Raw genomic sequence first — 20749 nt, forward strand, 5'->3', positions numbered from 1 at the left:
TCACTTTTTAATATCGGATTTCTTATGAAGATTGCATATGATGCAGCCATAATCAAGAATGGGGCGGATAAGTGTTTTATGCGTCATCAGTTTGGTATCCTTTGGAGCCTTACGCAATGAACGATGGTGGTAACCGAGACGTCTAAAAGCTTTGTTACATATGATGTCAATGTGTTTCGACCATGACATGTCATGGGAGAAATGAAGACCAAGGTATTTAAATTCGGTTACTCTTTTTTAAATTTTGACCATGAAAAGTGTACGTGAAAAGTGGAGATGGGCGTCTGGAGAAGGACATGGAAACAGTTTTAGAGAAATTAATGTTCATTTGCCATTCCTTGCACCACCTACAAAATTTTGCAAAGGAGTCATTAAGTAAATCATTATCCATTGGTGTGTTAATACTATCATAGAGGACGCAATCATCAGCGTAAAGACGAATACTAATGGACACGCAATGCAGCAAGTCATTAATATATAATAAGAAAAGAAGCGGGCCTAAAACGGAACCTTGTGGGACGCCGGATGAAACACTGACAGGAGAGGAAATAGAGCCGTTAAATTGCACGGACTGAGAACGCTGGGTTAGGAAGCTATGTATCCAACCAACCAGAGAAGGGTTATTTAGAATGAGTTAAGCTTGGGTAGAGGAGTTTTGGGTGTGGGACGGTGTCGAAAGCTTTGGATAAGTCAACAAAAATGCCGTCAATCTGTCCGCCTAGATCTAATGACTGACAAATATCGTGCGTGAATTCGATTAGTTGGGTAGTGGTGCTATATCCGCGACGGAAACCATGTTGGTAATTGGATAGGATATTGTGGCTTTCAAGAAATTCCGTGATGTGTTTAAAAATTATATGTTCGAGTAACTTGCATGAGTGGGCAGTTAATGAGATGGGTCTGTAGTTCTGCAGAAGTTGAGCGTTACCGGATTTGTATATCTGAATGACCGTAGCAAACTTCCAGTATTGGGGAACAGTGGAGGTGGATAATGATTTACGGAAGATAACGGAGAGGTACCTGCTTGTCCAAAGGGAGTAGCGAACGAGGAAAGAATTGGGTATGTCATCTGGGCCGCAGCTCTTTTTAGTATCTAAATGGAGGATCATGTTCAGAACACCTGAGCTAGAGACGACGATGTCTTCAATAGGAGGGTATGAGTCACAGCTAAAATGTCGAAGTGAAGAGTTATCCTGTGTGAACACGGAATGAAAATAGGTGTTAAAAGCGGAAGCAATCGTGAGTGAATCTGAAACTGCCACGTCCTTAACAACTAAACTGTTAGTTGTGCTGTTACTTGGCATTATCGATTTCCAGAACATACGAGGGTTTGTTTTCATTAATTTTGGCAAAGTAACAGCATCTTAGAAATCCTTGGCAGATGTTAGTTTCTGGCGCAGTTTCTTCTTGGCATCATTGAACTCTGCAATTTTGTCAGGATTACCATTTCTTTTAGATTTGCGCAATCGCGAAACACGACGCGATAAATGCACCAGTTCTCTTGTCATCCACGGTGAATTAATATTTTTCTTTTTTGTTTTCAGGGGAACAAATTGGTTAATACATGTTTCAACAATATTCTCAAAAAACCCTACGGCAACATTGACATCATTGTTCAAAGATAATTCATGAAAGTTCTCAAGCGATTCGCTAAGTGTGTCGGTAATTGCAGCATCATCGGCGCGGCTAAAATCGCGAAAAGTGCAGTACTCAATCCGCGGTTTGGGAACAATACAGCAAACAGAGAACACTATGGCTTTGTGGTCAGAAATCCCGTCAGTAACGCAGCACTGGAAGCCACCCTCGAAAAGACTTGAGCCAAGAAAAACTAAATCTAGGACAGCCGTTTCCCTAGTGTTCTCGTGGACAATGTTTAAAACCGAGTGATAGGGAAAGGCGCAATAATTTTCTTGAGAGTGACACGTCGCAGCCTGTAATGGTGAGAGAGGGCCAGTGAATGCCTGGTGCATTAAAATCTCCCATAAGTATTATATTTGATTATTTCAAATCATGCATAATGTTGCTAAGGAAAGCGAACTGATCACCACAAGAGCCAGGAGGCCGGTAAAACACTCCAATTAGCGCGGATGACCTTTCCAAATGAATTTTGCACAAAAGCAATTCAATTTCACATGGGGTTTCAAGGACTGAAAACTTCAGGTGGGACTGTATATAGAGGGCGACACCGCCGCCTCTACCATTTGGTCTGTCAACTTTTACCAACGTGTATCCACTTAACGCAACTTCGAAGTCGAATATGCCGTCATGTAGCCATGTTTCAGTAATGCCTATAATATGGGGGGAATGAGCAGTTACTAGAGAGATGAAGTCGGAAAATTTATTGAGAAGGCTTCTTGCGTTAATATTTAATACACGGAGGTCATTGGTTTTGCGACGAAGGAGTCAAGGCGGAGAGGCAGGTGCGACGCTATTTAGTGCTGTATTACGATGTACTTTCTCTAATGTATTAGAAGCGCTGTTCCAGTTATAGCGAACTTTATCAATAAATATGTATGTGCATATGTATATGTGGATGTCCATATAAATATGGATATCAATAAATACGAATGTTACCTTCTTAAGGTTCGTGAATGTTTCCAATATCCTGTCCTACGCATTCTGTACTTTTCTTTCATTCAGAGCCGCATATCTTATTGTATTGGCTCATGGGGAAACACTTTTTATAACTTGAGCCTGTATTCCGTCTGCAAAAACGCGCATTAAGAATTATCACCTCTTCTAGGTGTACACAATCCAGTACGTACTTGTATAGCTCATTGCATGTGTTGCCAGTGCACGCATTGTATGAATTGAAAACTGCTGAGGTCATTCATAGTATTATTGAAACCAGTAATCCACTTCCAATTTATTTAAAATCCTGTTAAGAAATACAAGAACTGCAACTAATCAGTGTTTTAATTTGCATCCATGTCATAATCTGTACGGGAAAAGGCTCGTGGCATTTAACGGCGCACTTATTTAGAATTCCCTGCCAATATATACAAAGGAAGCTCGTAACTTTAGGTCTGCTGTGAGAAAATACTTTTTTGAGAAACTGTCCATAAAAGTAGACTTCTTTATATTTACATTCCTGCCTATGTTGTGCATGTCAATTTCATTGTTATGAATTATACCTGTTTTGTTTGCTTGCGTGTGTGCAGGATAAAAGAACACCGAGTTCATATTTACATTCTTGTCATAGTTATCTAAGTTAATATTACTATTATGTTCTATGTCTGCTCTTTTTGTTTGCCCGCGTGCTGCGTTTTATAACATAAGTTGACTATAGACCCGGGACTAGCCAATGGCTATGGGTCCAGTAATGCTTTCGTATCTTGTAAAATATGGTGTAAATAAAAAATAAATGTATGATAAGAGTTTTTTTTTTTCTACAGCAATGGCGAAGACGTATGCTCGCCATTCGAAAACTGTTCTATTCGATTCGTTTCTGGCCCTACTCGATTCGGCCTTGAAGATGACTGTTCGCACTACCCTACTTGGAAGCGTCCTCACAGGCATGCTAGAACATAACTGTCACACGCTTTCTGGCGCTGGCAGGGAATGCCCCAAGTTTGATATACCCAATATCCAGATCGTTTGAGGCGGTTATGTTACGTGAGTATCGGTCAGCAAGTTTCACGAGTTCGATATGGAGAACAATGTGATGTATCTGCGTGTTACATTCGCATTCCACCATAGCAGGCGGTGCTTAAGATGCGCAGGCAATCGAAGCGATTTTACTAATCATTGCGACATCATTTCTATGCTTTTAAGGATAGAACTACACGTATGATTTACGGAAGATCGTAAGAAAGACGCAAGAATTAGAGCTTTATTTATTTGCACGAACGCCAGTCCTTTAGGACGCAACGACGATTGGGGACTCGTAAACAAGACAAAATACTCAGCTATGAGGACAAAGAACGAACAAGCAAATCAGGAGCATCGAGACAAGAAAATGAACACCAATCATAACAAATCACAAAATACATCCGACAAAATATAGGCGCAGCAAGTGTTACAAGAATTGCCGGGAGTAGCGGGTGCATGGTAGAGTACATGTTTTATTTTTTGAAGGATCTCCTCGGCGAGAGAAAATAGCATGCGAAAGCTGTCGCTTTGCGGGGAACTGAGCTCGTTAGCTCTCGCCCGGTCAGACCTCTTCACTCTCACTACATCGCGAAGAGCCCACCTGGGGGTCGCGCGGCTAAGTGCTGTTAGGGGCCGGAAGTGCCGACATATAACGGGCCAATTCGGTGGGCCAGAGCAACAAAATGGGTCTCAATTTTACACTGTGGACCGGACCACACGCAACCCTAACGCAATCTAATCTTCATTTTATCTATATTAACAATGCTGTTCGCATACTAGGATAGTTATCGTAGAAGAATTCTGCCCGAATATTTTCGCTAAGCATGTGCTGCAGCCGGTTTTTACTGATCAGAACAAGCGATCGGAACACTACTTCAATTTGCGACTTGCTCAGCCGATATTCGGCGTTTCAAACCATGTCTAGTCGTCGACCATTGCCGATTAGAGTTCTCCAAAAGAGAAACTTTTGTCCCACCTTTATTGTATAGTGCCGAAAAAACACACCACACGAGCGCTTTTCAAAACAAGATATTACGGCGCCTGCGACCTACTACGTAAAAATAAATGCGCAAGTTTATTACAGCCTTAAAGGGAAAATTCAAATTTTGACCGGTTTGAACAGAATAACGTGGTCGCGAGCTCGAGGTACTTGCACATCGCCATGGGGCACGGAATGGCAATGAGCTTATTACAACGGCTGTGGTCTGGTACATAGGATGTTAAGGCTTATTTTCTGGCTTGGTAAGAATAAAGCACAAGTTTATCCTATGGTCTGGTTCACAGAAAAGTCTGTCATGGCGTGTCCGTGCCACAGAACTTGGGCCTCGATTTGCGATTTTTCCACTACATTCATGAAGATTTAATTCGTTTAACAACTATTACTATTCAGTGTAGGGCGACACTTTTTAGCGACGTAACATAAATTGTTTTACAGGGAAGGTTTCTTTGCATCTTCCTTCGACTTTCCCTACAGGGGCGTCTGCGGCAGCAGGCGTTTGGTGTGTTGCGACACCACGTACCCGAGCACACGAGGGATGGACCCCCTCCCGTGTGTAACCGTGCGCGGCTTAGCTGTGTCCGGGGAAAGGGGGATCCTGGGGTTTGAGCCGATGCCGGGTGTTCGGACCTTTAAGGCTCCCCGGCGGAGGCAACACACCTCTTCGGCCTTTGCCTCACGTAGACGGCACCCCCGGACTGACCCACCCGGGGGAAATCGGTAGTTTCCTTTTCATATCGCTTTCTCCCTCCAACCTTCGCCTTTCTCTCACTTTCCATCTTTCCTGTCTTCTCCTGGCTCCCCTTTACATCCAATTTTTCCAGGCAGCAAGGATTAACCTTGTTTGAATAGCCAACCTAGGTTATTTCATATTTGGTTATAGTGGTAATGTACAGCTGGCGTTTGCAGGCCGTGTTTCACAGGCCCTGCAGCGTCCCCTTGTAGGACTCCACGGTGGGTGGCTGGCGTTACTGCCGGAATTACAATCTCCTATGGCTGCTTCCTTTCCCCCACTACCTGATCGCTCCCTGAAGAGGGGACGCACCTATGATGTCTTAGTTTTTTGCCCGTCAAAAAGAACCTTTCCCTCGCTTCCATGTAGTCCACTCCGAGCAACCAGACAAACCTGTGCGAACAATCTCACCATTCCTCGTGTCAAAGTCTCTCACCCAAGTTTTTGGTACAGGTTACAAAGAATCCAGAATGGCAAGCAGTGATCTCCTCTTGGAGCTCTGCAACCAGAAGCAGTAGGAAAAGCTACCCAATCTTGTATCATTTGGCGGCGCCAAAGTAACAGTAACTCCGCATCGTACTATGAATACCACCCGTGGCGTAGTCTCCGATGATGATCTCTTGGAGCTGACTGAAGGAGAACTCCTGGAGGGCTTCAGTGAGCAGAACGTCATCAACGTTAAACGAATTAAGATGAGGCGTGACAATAAAGAAATACAGACCAAACACCTGATACTTACTTTTGGCACAAGTTTTCAGCCCGAGTTCATCGAGGCCGGGTATATCAAGCTTCGTGTTCGGTCATACATCCCTAATCCCCTGCGATGCTTCAAATGCCAGCGTTTCGGTCACAGTTCACAGAGCTGCCCATGCCGCCAAACCTGCGCGAAATGCAGTGCTCATGAGCACACCTCTGAATCTTCTGTAAACTCTCTCCACAGTGTAAACTGTGATGGGAAGCATGCTGCATACTCGCGGTCGTGCCCATCTTGCAAGATAGAAAAGGAAATAGTTACAATTAAAGTAAAAGAAATCATAAGTTTCAAAGAGGCACGCCGGGGGGTATCCTTCCTGCCAAAGAACACCTTGCCGATGTGGTGCGTCAGGGGGCAGCGCCACAACGGTCTCCGGCGGCTGTTCGACCCACACCCAGTGAGGCGACAGTGACGCCATCCGCCCCCCTCCCGGTGGCTGCAGCTAGTGCTGCTACGCCAACCCAGCAGACGGGGCCATCGACCCCGAAAGTGGGGGCAGCCGAGGCTGCTCCAACCTTCCCGGCCCCTTCCAGCGCTGGCAACAGCCGGCGCAGCCAAATCCCTCAGGGAGCCGCATCGACCTCCGGGCTGGTGGGCGCAAGGGTCTTGCCTTCCGAGGCAGGACTCGCTCGGAAAACTTCCCGCTCGCAAGAGCATGTGTACGGCGCCTCACAAGAGGCAATGGACACTACACCTATCCTCACGGCGCGCCAAGCGCCTAAGAAGCGGCGAGGCTCCCTCGAACCCTCCAGAAAGGGCAAGACCCCGGTTACAGGGCCTCGTGAGAGCTCTGTAATCCAGTCTCTGAAATCCCTGTAAATAATACTTCTGTTTCTGTACACACAGCACCTACTTACTTCCAATATGGATACACAGATAATTCAATGGAACGTCAGAGGTCTCCTTAGAAACCTTGATGATGTGCAAAAAGTCATCCAGAAACACAATCAAAAGTGCTGTTTACAGGAAACACACCTAAAATCAAAGCACACAAACTTTCTCCGACAGTATATAACTTATCGCTATGATCGCGATGATGCTGTCGCATCATCGGGCGGTGTCGCCATTGTTATCCATAAGAGCATTGCGTGTAAACTTTTAGTTACAAACGCCTCTTGAAGCAGTGGCGGTTCGAGCTGTTCCTAAACAAACTCATCACCATTAGCTCTTTTTACATACCCCCCAAATTACAAATTAAACAAACATGTATTTCAGTCCTTTATAGATGAATTGCCAGAACCTTATGTTGTTCTGGGTGATTTCAATGCGCACAGCTGCCTGTGGGGCGACTCTCCTATAGATGCGCGAGGTCGCCTTGTAGACAGCTCCTTTTTTCTTCTGGTGCGTGCCTTCTGAATAAGAAGGAATCCACATATTACTGTCTTGCAAACAGAACCTTTTCCTCATTTGATCTCAGCATAGTTTCCCCGTCTATACTGCCTGAACACGAATGGGAAGTTACGAACAATCCTTACGTGAGCGACCACTCCCCCATACTGCTAAGGACACATAAAGAAAACCAATATCCACCTCAGGCTCCTAAGTGCAAGATCGATACAGCCGACTGCGAGAAATTCCGAACTCTCACTAGTATCCCATGGAATGACATGTCTTCTTTAGGAATTGATGCTGCTGTGCAGTGTTTTACAGCCTTCGTCATAGATGTTGCATCTAAATGCAGGTTCATATTCCAATGGCGGCCTGTCCGGAGCCAGGGATTCTTAGCACCCTCTGCTGAGAATCCCTGGCTCCGGACAGGCCGCCATTGGAATATGAACCTGGCAACGTTTAACGCTAGAACGTCATCTCGTGAGGCGAGTCTAGCAGTGCTATTGGAGGAATTAGAAGGCAGTAAATGGGATATAATAGGGCTCAGTGAAGTTAGGAGGCCAAAAGAACCATATACAGTGCTAAAAAGCGGGCACGTCCTGTGCTACCGGGGCTTAGCGGAGAGACGAGAACTAGGAGTCGGATTCCTGATTAATAAGAATATAGCTGGTAACATACAGGAATTCTATAGCAATAACGAGAGGGTGGCAGGTCTTGTGAAACTTAATAAGAGGTACAAAATGAAGCTTGTACAGGTCTACGCCCCAACATCCAGTCATGATGACCAGGAAGTCGAAAGCTTCTATGAAGACGTGGAATTGGCGATGGGTAGAGTGAAAACAAAATACACTATACTGATGGGCGACTTCAATGCCAAGGTAGGCAAGAAACAGGCTGGAGACAAGGCAGTGGGGGAATATGGCATAGGCACTAGAAATAGCAGGGGAGAGTTATTAGTAGAGTTTGCGGAACAGAATAATATGCGGATAATGAATAACTTCTTCCGCAAGCGGGATAGCCGAAAGTGGACGTGGAGGAGCCGGAACGGCGAGACTAGAAATGAAATAGACTTCATACTCTGCGCTAACCCAGGCATCATACAAGATGTGGACGTGCTCAGCAAGGTGCGCTGCAGTGACCATAGGATGGTAAGAACTCGAATTACCCTAGACCTGAGGAGGGAACGGAAGAAACTGGTACATAAGAAGCCGATCAATGAGTTTGTGGTAAGAGGGAAAATAGAGGAAATACGGATCTAGCTACAGAACAGGTATTCGGCCTTAACTCAGGAAGAGGACCTTAGTGTTAACGATATGAACGACGATCTTATGGCCATCATTAAGGAATGTGCAATAGAAGTCGGTGGTAACTCCGTTAGACAGGATACCAGTAAGCTATCGCAGGAGACCAAAGATCTGATCAAGAAACGCCAATGTATGAAAGCCTCTAACCCTACAGCTAGAAAAGAACTGGCAGAACTTTCCAAGTTAATCAACAAGCGTAAGACAACTGGCATAAAGAAGTATAAATATGGATAGAATTGAATGTGATCTTAGGAACGGAGGAAGCCTAAAAGCAGTGAAGAAGAAACTAGGAATTGGCAAGAGTCAGATGTATGCGTTAACAGACAAAGCCAGCAATATCATTACTAATATGGATAAGATAGTGGATAGATAGTCAGGCAGGGAGATACAATCTCTTCAATGCTATTCCCAGCGTGTTAACAGGAGGTATTCAGAGACCTGGATTGGGAAGAATTGGGGATAAAAGTAGATCGAGAATACCTTAGCAACTTGCTATTCGCTGATGATATTGCCTTGCTTAGTAACTCAGGGGACCAATTTCAATGCATGCTCACTGACCTGGAGAGGCAAAGCAGAAGAGTTGGTCTAAAAATTAATCTGCAGAAAACTAAAGTAATGTTTAACAGTCTCGGAAGTGAACAGCAATTTACAATAGGTAGCGAGGCACTGGAAGTGGTAAGGGAATACATCTACTTAGGGCAGGTAGTGACGGCGGATCCGGATCATGAGACTGAAATAATCAGAACAATAAGAATGAGCTGGGGTGCGTTTGGCAGGCATTCTGAGATCGTGAACAGCAGTTTGCCATTATCCCTCAAGAGAAAAGTGTATAATAGCTGTGTACTACCAGTACTAACCTACGGGGCAGAAACGTGGAGGCTTGCGAAAAGGGTTCTACTTAAATTGAGGACAACGCAGCGACCTATGGAAGGAGGAAGGATGGGTGTAACGTTAAGGGATAATAAAAGAGCAGATTGGGTGAGGGAACAAACGCGAGGTAATGACATCTTAGTTAAAATGAAGAAAAAGAAATGGGGGGGCATGGGCAGCACATGTAGTAAGGAGGGAAGATAACCGATGGTCATTAAGGGTTACGGACTGGATTCCAAGGGAAGCGTAGCAGAGGGCGGCAGAAAGTTATGTGGGTGGATCGGATTAAGAAGTTTGCAGGGACAACATGGCCACAATTTGTACATGACCGGGGTTGTTGAAGTATGGGAGAGGCCTTTGCCCTGCAGTGGGCGTAACTAGGATGATGATGATGATGATGATGATGATGATGATGATGATGATCTAAATGCATATCTGAAGTGGCTTGGCATGCAGACGGCGTGTCCCGTGGTGGAACGACGAATGTAGGATCACTCGTAAGAAACAGAACAAAGCATGGGGGCTGCTACGCGCTTCCCCCACTGCAGAGAATCTTATCAATATTAAGAGAGTAAAGTCCCAAGGCAGGAGAACCCGACGACAGGCGAGAAAGGAAAGCTGGCCAAAGTTTCTATCGAGTATTAACTCGTTTACAGTTAAGGCCAAAACCTGCAACAGGGTTAATAGCATTAGAGGGAGGCAAACATATTGAGTCCCTTTGGTAAATACACAGGGCGATACACTGCAACATCAGGCAGACTCACTTCGGCAGCACTTTGAGACCGTGTCCAGTTCAAACCATTATTCGCAAGCCTTTCTGGAATATAAACAAATAGAAGAATGTAAGCCGCTCATAAGAAAATGTCGACAGAATGAACCGTACGACTGTCCTTTTAGTATTGCCGAGTTAAGAGCTGCCTTGAGCGCATGCAAGAGCTCTGCACCGGGATCAGACAAAATCATGTATGTAATGATCAAAAACTTACGCAATGAAACCCAAGTTACACTACTCACAATTTTCAACACCATTTGGGCTGCAGGATACCTTCAAACTGCATGGAAAGAAGCCATTGTGGTCCCTGTTTTGAGACAAGGCAAACATCCTTCCTCAGTGCCAAGTTACCGCCCGCTAGCCCTCACAAGTGGCCTTTGTAAGGTATTCGAAAGAATGATTAATCGGCGACTCATTCATTACCTTGAACAGAGGAAAATGCTTGATCTCTATCAGTGTGGCTTCAGGAAGGGCGCTCCACAACTGATCATCTTGTACACACTAAAGGAAATATCCGGGACGGATTTTTTACATTAACAGTTCCTCTTATCGATATTTCTCGATATGGAAAAGGCGTATGACACAACGTGGCGATACGGGATCTTACGAGACTTATCGGAAATTGGCATTCGTGGAAATATGTTAAATATACTAGAAAGCTATTTGTACAAACGTACCTTCCGCGTTAAAATCGGCAATGTATTGTCGCGACCTTTTATACAAGAAACTGGTATACCTCAAGGAGGCTTGCTTAGCTGCACGCTTTTCATCGTGAAAATGAACACCCTTCGTGTTTCATTACCGCCAGCCATATTTTATTCTGTTTGCGTAGACGACATACAGATAGGCTTCAAATCCTGCAACCTTACAGTATGTGAGAGGCAAGTACAACAGGGCTTGAAGAAAGTGTCCAAATGGGGAGACGAAAACTGATTTAAAGTGAACCCCAACAAGAGTTCTTGCGTGCTTTTCACGAGAAACAAAGGGCTCATTGCTGATCCCAGTACCGAAATATTTGGTAAGCGAATACCTGTGAATAAAGAACACAAGCTCTTAGGCATCATACTTGATTCTAAACTAACTTTTATTCCACACATAAAGTATCTCCAGGCCAAATGCTTAAAAACAATGAACGTACCGAAACTTTATCCCACACATGGGGAAGCGACAGGAATTGTTTAATGAATCTTTACAAGAGCCTCATTCGATCACTGTTGGACTACGGTGCCGTGATCTATAAGTGTGCAGCCCCGAGCGCGCTAAAGATGCTAGATCCGGTCCACCATCTAGGAATCCAACTGGCCACTGACGCTTTCAGAACAAGTCCCATTCAAAGTTTGTATGTAGAATAAAATGAGTGGTCACTCCATCTGCAGAGAACATATATCAGCCAAACATATTTTCTGAAAGTTCACTCGAATCCTCAACATTCGTGCTCTAACATCGTTAATGATATGACATATGCTACTCTTTCGTAATCGGCCCTCTGTAAGACAGCCCTTTTCGCTTCTTGTGAGGGAGCTTAGTGTTGAAATGGATGTTCCACTCCTCGAGCTTCGCTTAATGCATCTAGCCAAGCTGCTACCTCCTTGGGAGTGGCAGCTGATACAATGTGATATATCTTTCATGCAAGTTACAAAGCATATAAAGCACATACAAAGCATATAAAGAAATCAAAACTGCAGAAATCAGTTAAATATACGGACTCCCTTAGTGTTCTGAAGGCCTTGATGGTCATTCTGTAACCACAAAAATCCCATAATTAATGAACTCTATTCCGTCGTGTGTGAAGCATATATATCTAACCAACATGTGATTATATGCTGGGCACCTGGACATAGGGGCATCGAGGGTAACGTTCTAGCGGGCCAGATGGCCACATCAATTTCATTGCATGCAGGTAATCCTACTGCTTCGGTCCCTGTCACAGACCTGAAGCCTTTCCTAAGGAAACTACGAAACCACTGGCAATGCATGTAGGACGAAGAAATATACCAAACTGCACGTGATAAAGCCACAGTTAGGTTCTTGGCCCTCCGCAACAAAATCACGGCGAACAGATGTCCTATTCTGTCGTCTCAGAATATGACACACATTTGGCACGCATATTTTTTTACTCACTGAAAATGATCCTCCAACCTGCGGTAGATGCGGGGAGAGGCTAACCGTCCTCCACGCCCTCCTGGAGTGTCGGGCAGCCGAATCTGAGAGAAAGAAACATTTTCCCCTAGCCTACCGGCAGCACATCCCCCTTCGTCCTGTAATGTTACTCGACCCAGAACCGCTCTTTGATACCAACGCAGTCCTAGGTTTTCTGAAAGATGTTGTGTTGCATGTTATTAGCCCCACACGTTCGTAGCGTCTCCTCTCTTCAGAGGATGCCGCTGTGATAACTGTTTCGTATAGCGCATGCCTCTAAGCCCTTGTGTTTCAAGGGCTCTGGCGAGGCACTAGTGCTCCAGGTAATTTTACCATCTCACATACTTTCTATTTTGCATCATTCTTTCACGATGAATTGTAATGCTCATGGAACACGTAATTTGTCATCGACATAATCTTATTACAGATCGATTTTACGCATTCTAGAGCGACTATATTTAAGGCCTCTTTACAGCCACGCCAAATCAACTTCATAGAACTCATAACTATATTGCGAACTAATCACCACGGACCTGGCGCTCTTTGGCCATACCTGCCCCTTGTGCCAATAAAAACCATACATACATACATTCCTTCGACTTTAGCGCTGCTGCTACTGCTACTGTTTCCTTGTACACCGCATCGGGAGATGGTCCAGGGCGCCCATTTACACGGCAGGAGCGTGGCAGAGTAAAGTCGACGCGAGAAACTCGTTTGGACCTTTCCATCGCACCGCATGTGCACAATGCCCTCTGGAGCTCCCTGGGTGTCGCCACATTAGCCTATTGACAGCTTTAATTATCCGTGACTCCCCTCAGAAGTATTGCAGAAACTGCAGCGCTTACCTCTCTGCTAACGCGCAAGTCCAGAGGGGACGTGGATTGAACTGTAGAGGAGGGGGAGAGGATGCAGAAAATGGGTAGAACCGACGCAGTTGCGGAACGAGTGAATAACAGCCTTTCCACGTTCGCAGTTCCTATATATGGGGAGAGACCGGGAGACGATGTTAGTAGGCAAGGAAACAGCGATTGCGGGGATTGCGGGTATGGTACACTTCTGCTACTTCTCAAAAATAAACACCATGCAACTTTCTCAAGCAGACAACAGACGCAGGGCTTAGACGCAAGGCCGCATAAAACGCCGTAGGGTCTCTGCGACACTACGGAAGTGGCTGCGCGTCATATCAACACTTCTGAGCCTGCCGCGGTAGCTTGACGACTGTGGCATTGCTCGAGGTCGGCAGTTCAATCCCGATCATGTTAGCCGCATTTCGACGGGAGCGAAATACAAAAAACGCTAGTGCACTTAGAATTAGGTGCAATTTAAATACCGCCAGAGTGTCAGAATTAATCCAGAGTCCATCACTACGGCGTGCCTCATAATCCGATCGTGGTTTTGACACGTACAGCCCCATAATTCAATTATAGCTTAACACTTCTGCCATGATGCGATGCGCCATGTGAGGCAATAATGCTCAACCTTCCGAGATTATGAACATTAGCGCACAACAACGCCTCAAGCAAACACGTCTCCCTGTGTGTTCTATGTGCTACGCAGACAAACAGCAGTGGTGCACGCAAGCTAACGCTTATAACATCAACCAACCACTCCCGGGTTGGATTAAACGTTGAAGAAATTACACATTCGCCGTCAACATCACCTCTAATTACCGTCAGTTAATGCAAACAACCCAGACTGCTTCGTTTACTTTGATTCCCACAGTGCGTGGGATCCGCATATTTTTTTCAGGTACAGCAAAGACTTGCAAAGACGAGGGCACTGTTGCAGTTTTTAAAGACAACAGACTTGGACAAGCGGTTGTAGCCAGAGCGGACTGCAGTGCTACTGTTACTGTGCTGTGCGGAGATAGTATGTGGTGACAGTGACCGAATGGGATTGTGCCTCTGTGCTATCTTTCTCTCTCAACTACGTTGTCACTTTACCTCCCCTCTCTCCTTAGCATAGGGTAGCAAATCGGATCTTCTCCTTTCGTTAACCTCCCTGTTTTCCCCTTTCTTCTGACGCTAACTTGTATACATCTTGCTGGTAATTTCAATATATTCCCCACTTGTCTGCGGAGCACCTCACCAAGGCGGCAGTCAGACCTGTAACGCAGCAGAGGGAGCTAACAACCACTGCGTCCGAACAGACCGCCAATGGAAACTGACCCTTGCAACGCTGGTACTTTCAAGCAGATATGCAGCCTTAGAACAGAGAGATGATGGTGACATAGAGCTAATGAATGAAACCGTAATAGACTGGCTTCAAAGGCAGATATGAAGTGGGGGGCAAGGCACAAAGGCAACCAGTAGGCAAGCTCTCCCAAGTAGCCAAGGACCTAACAAAGAAACGATAAAGAATGAAAGTGTCAAACTCAAGAGATAAGATAGAATTCGCGGAACTGTCAAAACTGGCGAAAGTGATATTCAAAACTATAACGTGAGAAATACTGTAGAAGCCGTCAAAAATGGACGCAGCTTGAAATCAGTGATAAACTTGCCATAGGACAAAGATGTATGCACTGAAAGATTAGCAGGGTAATACCATCACCAATCTCGAAGATATAGTAAAAGCAGCGGAAAAATTCTATACTGACCAGTAGAGTACCCAGAGGAGTCAGGATACCTTAATTAGAAACAGTAATTAACAGGATAGAGACTCCTATAACTGGCGATGAGGTCAGAAGGGCCTTACAAGACATGAAACGAGGAAGAGCGGTAGAAGATGGAATAGCAGTCAATTTAATAAGACAGCGGAGACTTATTGCTTGGAAAACTGGCGGCTCTTTATACGAAGTGTATCGACTGCAAGCGTCCAAGAAAATAGGAAGAATGCAAACATTATACTAATCCACAAAAACGGAATGTAAAAGATTTGAAAAATTATAGGCCCATGAGCTCAATCCCACTATTATATAACATATTCGCCAAAATAATCTCCAATAGAATAAGGGCAACACTGGACTTTAGTCAACCAATGAACAGGCTAGCTTCAGGAAGGGACACCCTACAATGGATCACATCCGTCATTAATGAGGTTGTCGAGAAATCCGTACAGTATAATAAGCCTCTCTATACGGCTTTCATAGATAACGAAAAGGCATTTCATTCAGTAGTGATGCCAGCAGTCATAGAGGCATTACGTATTCATGGAATGCAGAACGCTAACGTAAATACCTTCGAAAATATCTACAGAGGTTCAACAGCTACCTTAATTCTACACACGAAAAGCACAAGATACCTATAAAGAAAAGCGTCAGACAGGGAGACAATCTCTTCAATACTATTCACTGCGTGCTTGGAATTATTCAAGCTATTAAACTGGGAAGGCTTAGGAGTAAGGATCGACGGCGAATATCTCGGCAACCTTCGGTTTGCCGATGACATTGTTCTATTCAGCAACAATGCAGACGAGTTACAAATGATTGAGGACCTTAACAGAGAGAGTGTAAGAGTGGGGTTGTAGATTAATATGCAGAAGACAGATAATGATAAAGAGCCGGGCAAAGGAACAACAGTTCAGGATAGCCAGTCAGCCTCTAGTCTGTGAAGGTGTTAGTTTACCTATGTCAATTAATCGCAGGGAACCCTGATCATGAGAACGAAATTCACAGAATAAAAATGGGTTGTATTTCATAGGGCAGACATCGTCCGCTCCTGACTGGTTAAGCTTACCATTATAATTGAAAAGGAAGGTGTACAATCAGTGCATTTTACCTGTGCTGGCATATTGGAGACTGACAAAGAAGCTTGAGAACAAGTTAAGGGGGGACCGCGCAAAGAGCGCTGGAACGAAGATTGCGAGGCATAACTTTACGAGACAGAGCAGCTTGGATCAGAGAGCAAACGGGTATAGACCATACCCGTTTGTATAGACGATTGACATCAAGAGAAACATCTGGAGCTGGGCAGATCATGTAATGCGCCGGTTAGATAACCGTTCGACCATTAGGGTTACAGAATGGGTACCAAGAGAAGGGAAACGCAATCGATAACGACAGAAGAATAGGTGGAGCGATTAAATTAGGAAATTCGCGGGCGCTAGTTGGAATCGGTTGGCGCAGGACAGGGGTAATTGGAGATCACCTTCGTCCTGCAGTGGACATAAAACAGGCTGATGATGATGATGATGATGATGATTATTATTATTATTATGATGGACAGTAGACGAACTTCAAACGCAGAGGAAGACGCGTTGCGCCACATACGCTTATATAGTACATTTCGTTGTTACACAGGTTGTGTCAAGGTCTCAAAAATAAAATATAGAATGCACGAGGACGCAGTTAGTGGTATTCTGTGAGCAGGGACGTACCGCACCTGGAGGACCTTTTTTATCGTAGAAGTACCAATAATTAGACAAATTAATTATCAAACTTTTGATTACTGAACTTAAGGCGCGAATTATTGATAGAAAATAATTTTACATAACACCCGATTCAGTTGTTTTCAGTGTGCTATGTCTGGCGTAATTTTTTCCGCGCTATAAAGAAAATGAGCGAAATTTGAAAACAGCCGCATGATTAGGCGTCCACGCGCCGCGATACCAGCGGTCCCAGGCGTTACTCGGAAGAATTAAATCTGCTCAACGCCTAGCTCGGCATCCACGTGAAAATACTGAGGCATCGGTATTGGTTACCGCGAAGTTCAACGTCGGCAATGGCTGCCTGTGGCGTGGCTGAGCGCCGCCCCAATTTTGAAAGCGATCTGCCATAGGTACCGAGTCAAGGAACACCCAGGGCTGATAGCTTTGTGTCAGCTGTGTTCTCGCCGCTTAGAGTTGGAGCGAGCGGAAGCATGAAGGTCAATTTGCTCGTTGCTGCTGCCGCTCTTCCTCATGCCCGCGTTTTGACAGCGAGTGTCCGCGCTCATTGAGTGAGATGTTTTTTTACCTGTGCGCGTGACACCACGCTTGTTAATTTTGTTAGTAAGCAAATGTTCAAGAGTTTATACGTCCGATAAAACTACTATCCTTACTCTGTATCGCTGTCTACAAATTTGCTATCGCAATCGATGCTGCGCCTGTCGGGCGAAACGGCTGCTTTTCGTGATACCCTAATTACTTGTCACCGCCATGCCTGTCACATCGTCATAATAAAATGCACAAAGTGACAACTGAACTGTGCAAACCAAGTATTTTTGTATTGGGAGCCTGTTGAAGCTTCGCATAGAAATCTTTTGTAGCGTGGTTAATTCGAGCTTGTAGTATGAAACTCCGATTTGAAGTTGGAGCAATGTCATTTGACTCGCATCCACTTTGTAGTTGAAATTAGTTTCACAAGACAAACGTGTTTGAATCTCGCAAAACCATTGCAGAATGACCGATGCTGGTACTGATGATTTTATTACTTCCTTGCAGCCCTGCTCCACAACAGAGTGGACCCTCCTCGAGTTCTCCAGACACCTGCATAATGAAGTGCCGCTGCATTTTGCGACCGAAGAAGCTGTTCTGGAGCTCCTCCGACCCGCAGACAAGTTTTCCTCTGTGGGCGTGGACATATCGCGGCCATGCACGCACCGACACCGTGGTCGTTGTTGGATGCACCACAACCAGAATGCTTGGAATGAATTTCTCAGCACTCATGGTCAAGAGCTGCTCGAGAGTCCTACAGGCCTGATCGTGCGGACACTGCGTGTCCCAGGACGCGCCAATGTCTACCCTGAGTGCACGTTGCTTTCTATGTGCATTGTCCTCTGGTTGCTCTACCAGCACCGTTGCATCACGTCGGCCACCCTCAGCGCCGACGTCATAGTTCCGCAACATGTTTCCACTTTCTACAGGCTGCTGCATTTCCACGAAGGCTACGTTAGTGTACATGCGGACGATGCAGAACCTGCAGGCGCTTGGAACTGTCACGTCTTTGATGCTCTCCATCGCACTAGCCACCTGCAGGTATTCCACGTGTCAGCGCTGCGTCTTGGCGAACTAGAGGGCGACGGTCTTTGTGCTCTCCTCGGGAGGAATCCGCACCTCTCCGTTCTGGTCCTTCGTAGAGTGACTGTCGACTCTACCGCTGCTGCTAACTTCTTCAAAGGGTTGACGGTCCTCAAGGCACTCGAACAACTCGAGTTCGAGGCGACAGCGGGTGAACAAAGCGAGTGTGACGAGATCATCACTGAGCTGCTTCAAACGACAGTACGGTGGCTCAACCTAACTATTGCGTGTAACATGACCGAATTTTTCGAGCAGCTTGCCCATAATCACATGTTGCAGGAGCTAGAGTTAGGCCACCCAGTATCACAAGTGGAATCTTTTGTGTCGCTGGCAACGTCGCTTGCGGTAAACCGAAGCTTGAGGTGTCTCAAAGTGGCGGTCAATATGAATCATAGCACAGGTTACGAGGACTTCTGTGACGCACTTTCTAAGCTTGTCAGAAACAATAGAAGACTGGAAGTTTTGGGCCTTTCGGGTTCTACGCTTCATGGAGGCCAGGCCGCGAAGGCGCTCAGTGATTCACTGCGTCATAATTACACACTCAATAGGTTGTACTTGCACCACTGTGATTTGACCTGCACCGACGTCCTTCTCATACTGGATGGTCTAAAAGAGAACGTTTCTCTGAGGGAACTGTGCTTCGGTCTAGTGAGCGACACGCCATCAGTACGAGCTTCTGTGTTTCAGAGCATTGTGCGACACGGGCTTGTCGACCGCGTGACCTTCGTGTGGAGAGACGACGAAATTTCGCTTCTGGCCGAGCACTTCGAGTACAGCCTTTCCCCGCGGAAGCTTTATTTCAGCGCCGAAGACGCCTGGCCCGAAGATGTCGGCAACTTCCTAAAAGTCCTGCCCGAGTTCCATAGTACTCTGGACACCCTGCACATTCACGCTCCGGGAGTGATCACCACGGACGGTGCCTGCAGCCTGTCTTCACTCTTCGAGCTCAGTACTGCACTTCACAAGGTAGCCGTAATTTACGAAACAACTCAGGAGTCCTCGTTAACATTACTCGAAGGCCTTGCGAGCTCCAACTGTATCGCCTTCTTCGCGTTCGGGCGCTGGTACCTCGGAGGAATGGTGTCCGTGGCCTTCCGCACTGCCCTAATGAATAACATGAGCCTCCTGCAACTCGATGTCCACTGGTCCGATGGCGCGCGCGTGCCCTCGGAGTTTGAAAACATGTTTTCTGACGCAGTGTGTACCAGCAAGAGCCTTGTGTCCGTGCGCCGCTTCCGTGATCGTGAAGAAGTGAAGGAGGACATGACGGACATCATCGTACGGTCAACGCTGCGAACAAATGAGATGGCTCTGCGCGACACACTCGACGTCATCCTGCAGAAGAAACTGACAGCGCAGGCGTCGTATGCATACCACAGGTTGCGCTTCTGCGACGACCAGGGTTTCTGCTTTCCCAATGTCGGTTGCACATCGCGTCGGACCAACAGCCTCCTAGAAATGTACCACTCGATGAAGCACTCCTTACGCCGCTTGTGCCTACAGTACGACTCCGTGCGCGACCCGAATCCGGAACGCAGTTTACGCGCCGAGTTCGAAGAACTGTACCTGCATTGCTTGAGCCAGGTTAAGAAGCGCGTGTGCGCTTCGACGACCCTTTAAAACGATTTTCCGTTTTTAATTGCATGTTTTGTGTACGCGGTGAGACTGTCATGCACTTTGCGCTCACTAAGGACTCTTATAAAGAACCGGATCTCCACAGCGCTTGTCCTGTGTCCTTCTACTACTGTGTCTTCCGTTGTTTTCGCGCTGATGAATGAGAATTTACCATTAGAGATTGCCGAATATTCGTTTCTGCTCAAATATGAGTGATAACAGCACTTATTCTACTCTTGAGGTCGACAGACCGATGAAAGCAGGCACTGTTCTTAATGATTTCGCTGCAAGAGAGGCCGAGTTTTTTTTTTATTAGATTGTTTGATGCATTGATTCCTCGTGCATTCGCGAGAGGACTGGTGCGTAGAGCCACCAGTACGAACGCAAGGACAGAAAACTTTTACTCAGTAGTTTTCCATCATCCAATAAAGCTTCGCTTTTAGGCAGCCTATACACGAGGCCAGGCCGTTTATTTGAAATGTGTCGCCATGTTTATATCCTGTTGCAGTATCACACTTCACTCCTTCAATGAACACAGCATTCTATAGGCCTGTGGTGGCTCCTGTCGTCATGTCTCGCTACTGTCCTGGTGCAACTGAAAGCTGTTTCCTAATATAAAAGATTTTTGGTTGACCAGATATTCATTCCCGAACAGCAGCCACATGCATGTATCAAATATAGCAAATAAGCCTCTTAGTTCTCCCCAAACAAA

The 20749-nt window shown here is 45.8% G+C and overlaps 1 protein-coding gene across 1 annotated transcript in view; it reads left to right on the forward strand.

Moving 5' to 3' along the window:
• The window catches only part of LOC142566596 (uncharacterized), a 75487-nt gene extending 55345 nt beyond the window's left edge, over positions 1 to 20142 (forward strand). Inside the window, exon 2 of the mRNA XM_075677439.1 lies at positions 17848 to 20142. Within this exon, the coding sequence (XP_075533554.1) occupies positions 17848 to 20043 (2196 nt within the window). The 3' untranslated portion in view covers positions 20044 to 20142. The remainder of the gene's footprint in view (positions 1 to 17847) is intronic.
• Positions 20143 to 20749: the final 607 nt, after the last annotated feature.

Source organism: Dermacentor variabilis, unplaced genomic scaffold (genome assembly GCF_050947875.1).
Source record: "Dermacentor variabilis isolate Ectoservices unplaced genomic scaffold, ASM5094787v1 scaffold_13, whole genome shotgun sequence".
NCBI lineage: Eukaryota > Metazoa > Arthropoda > Arachnida > Ixodida > Ixodidae > Dermacentor > Dermacentor variabilis.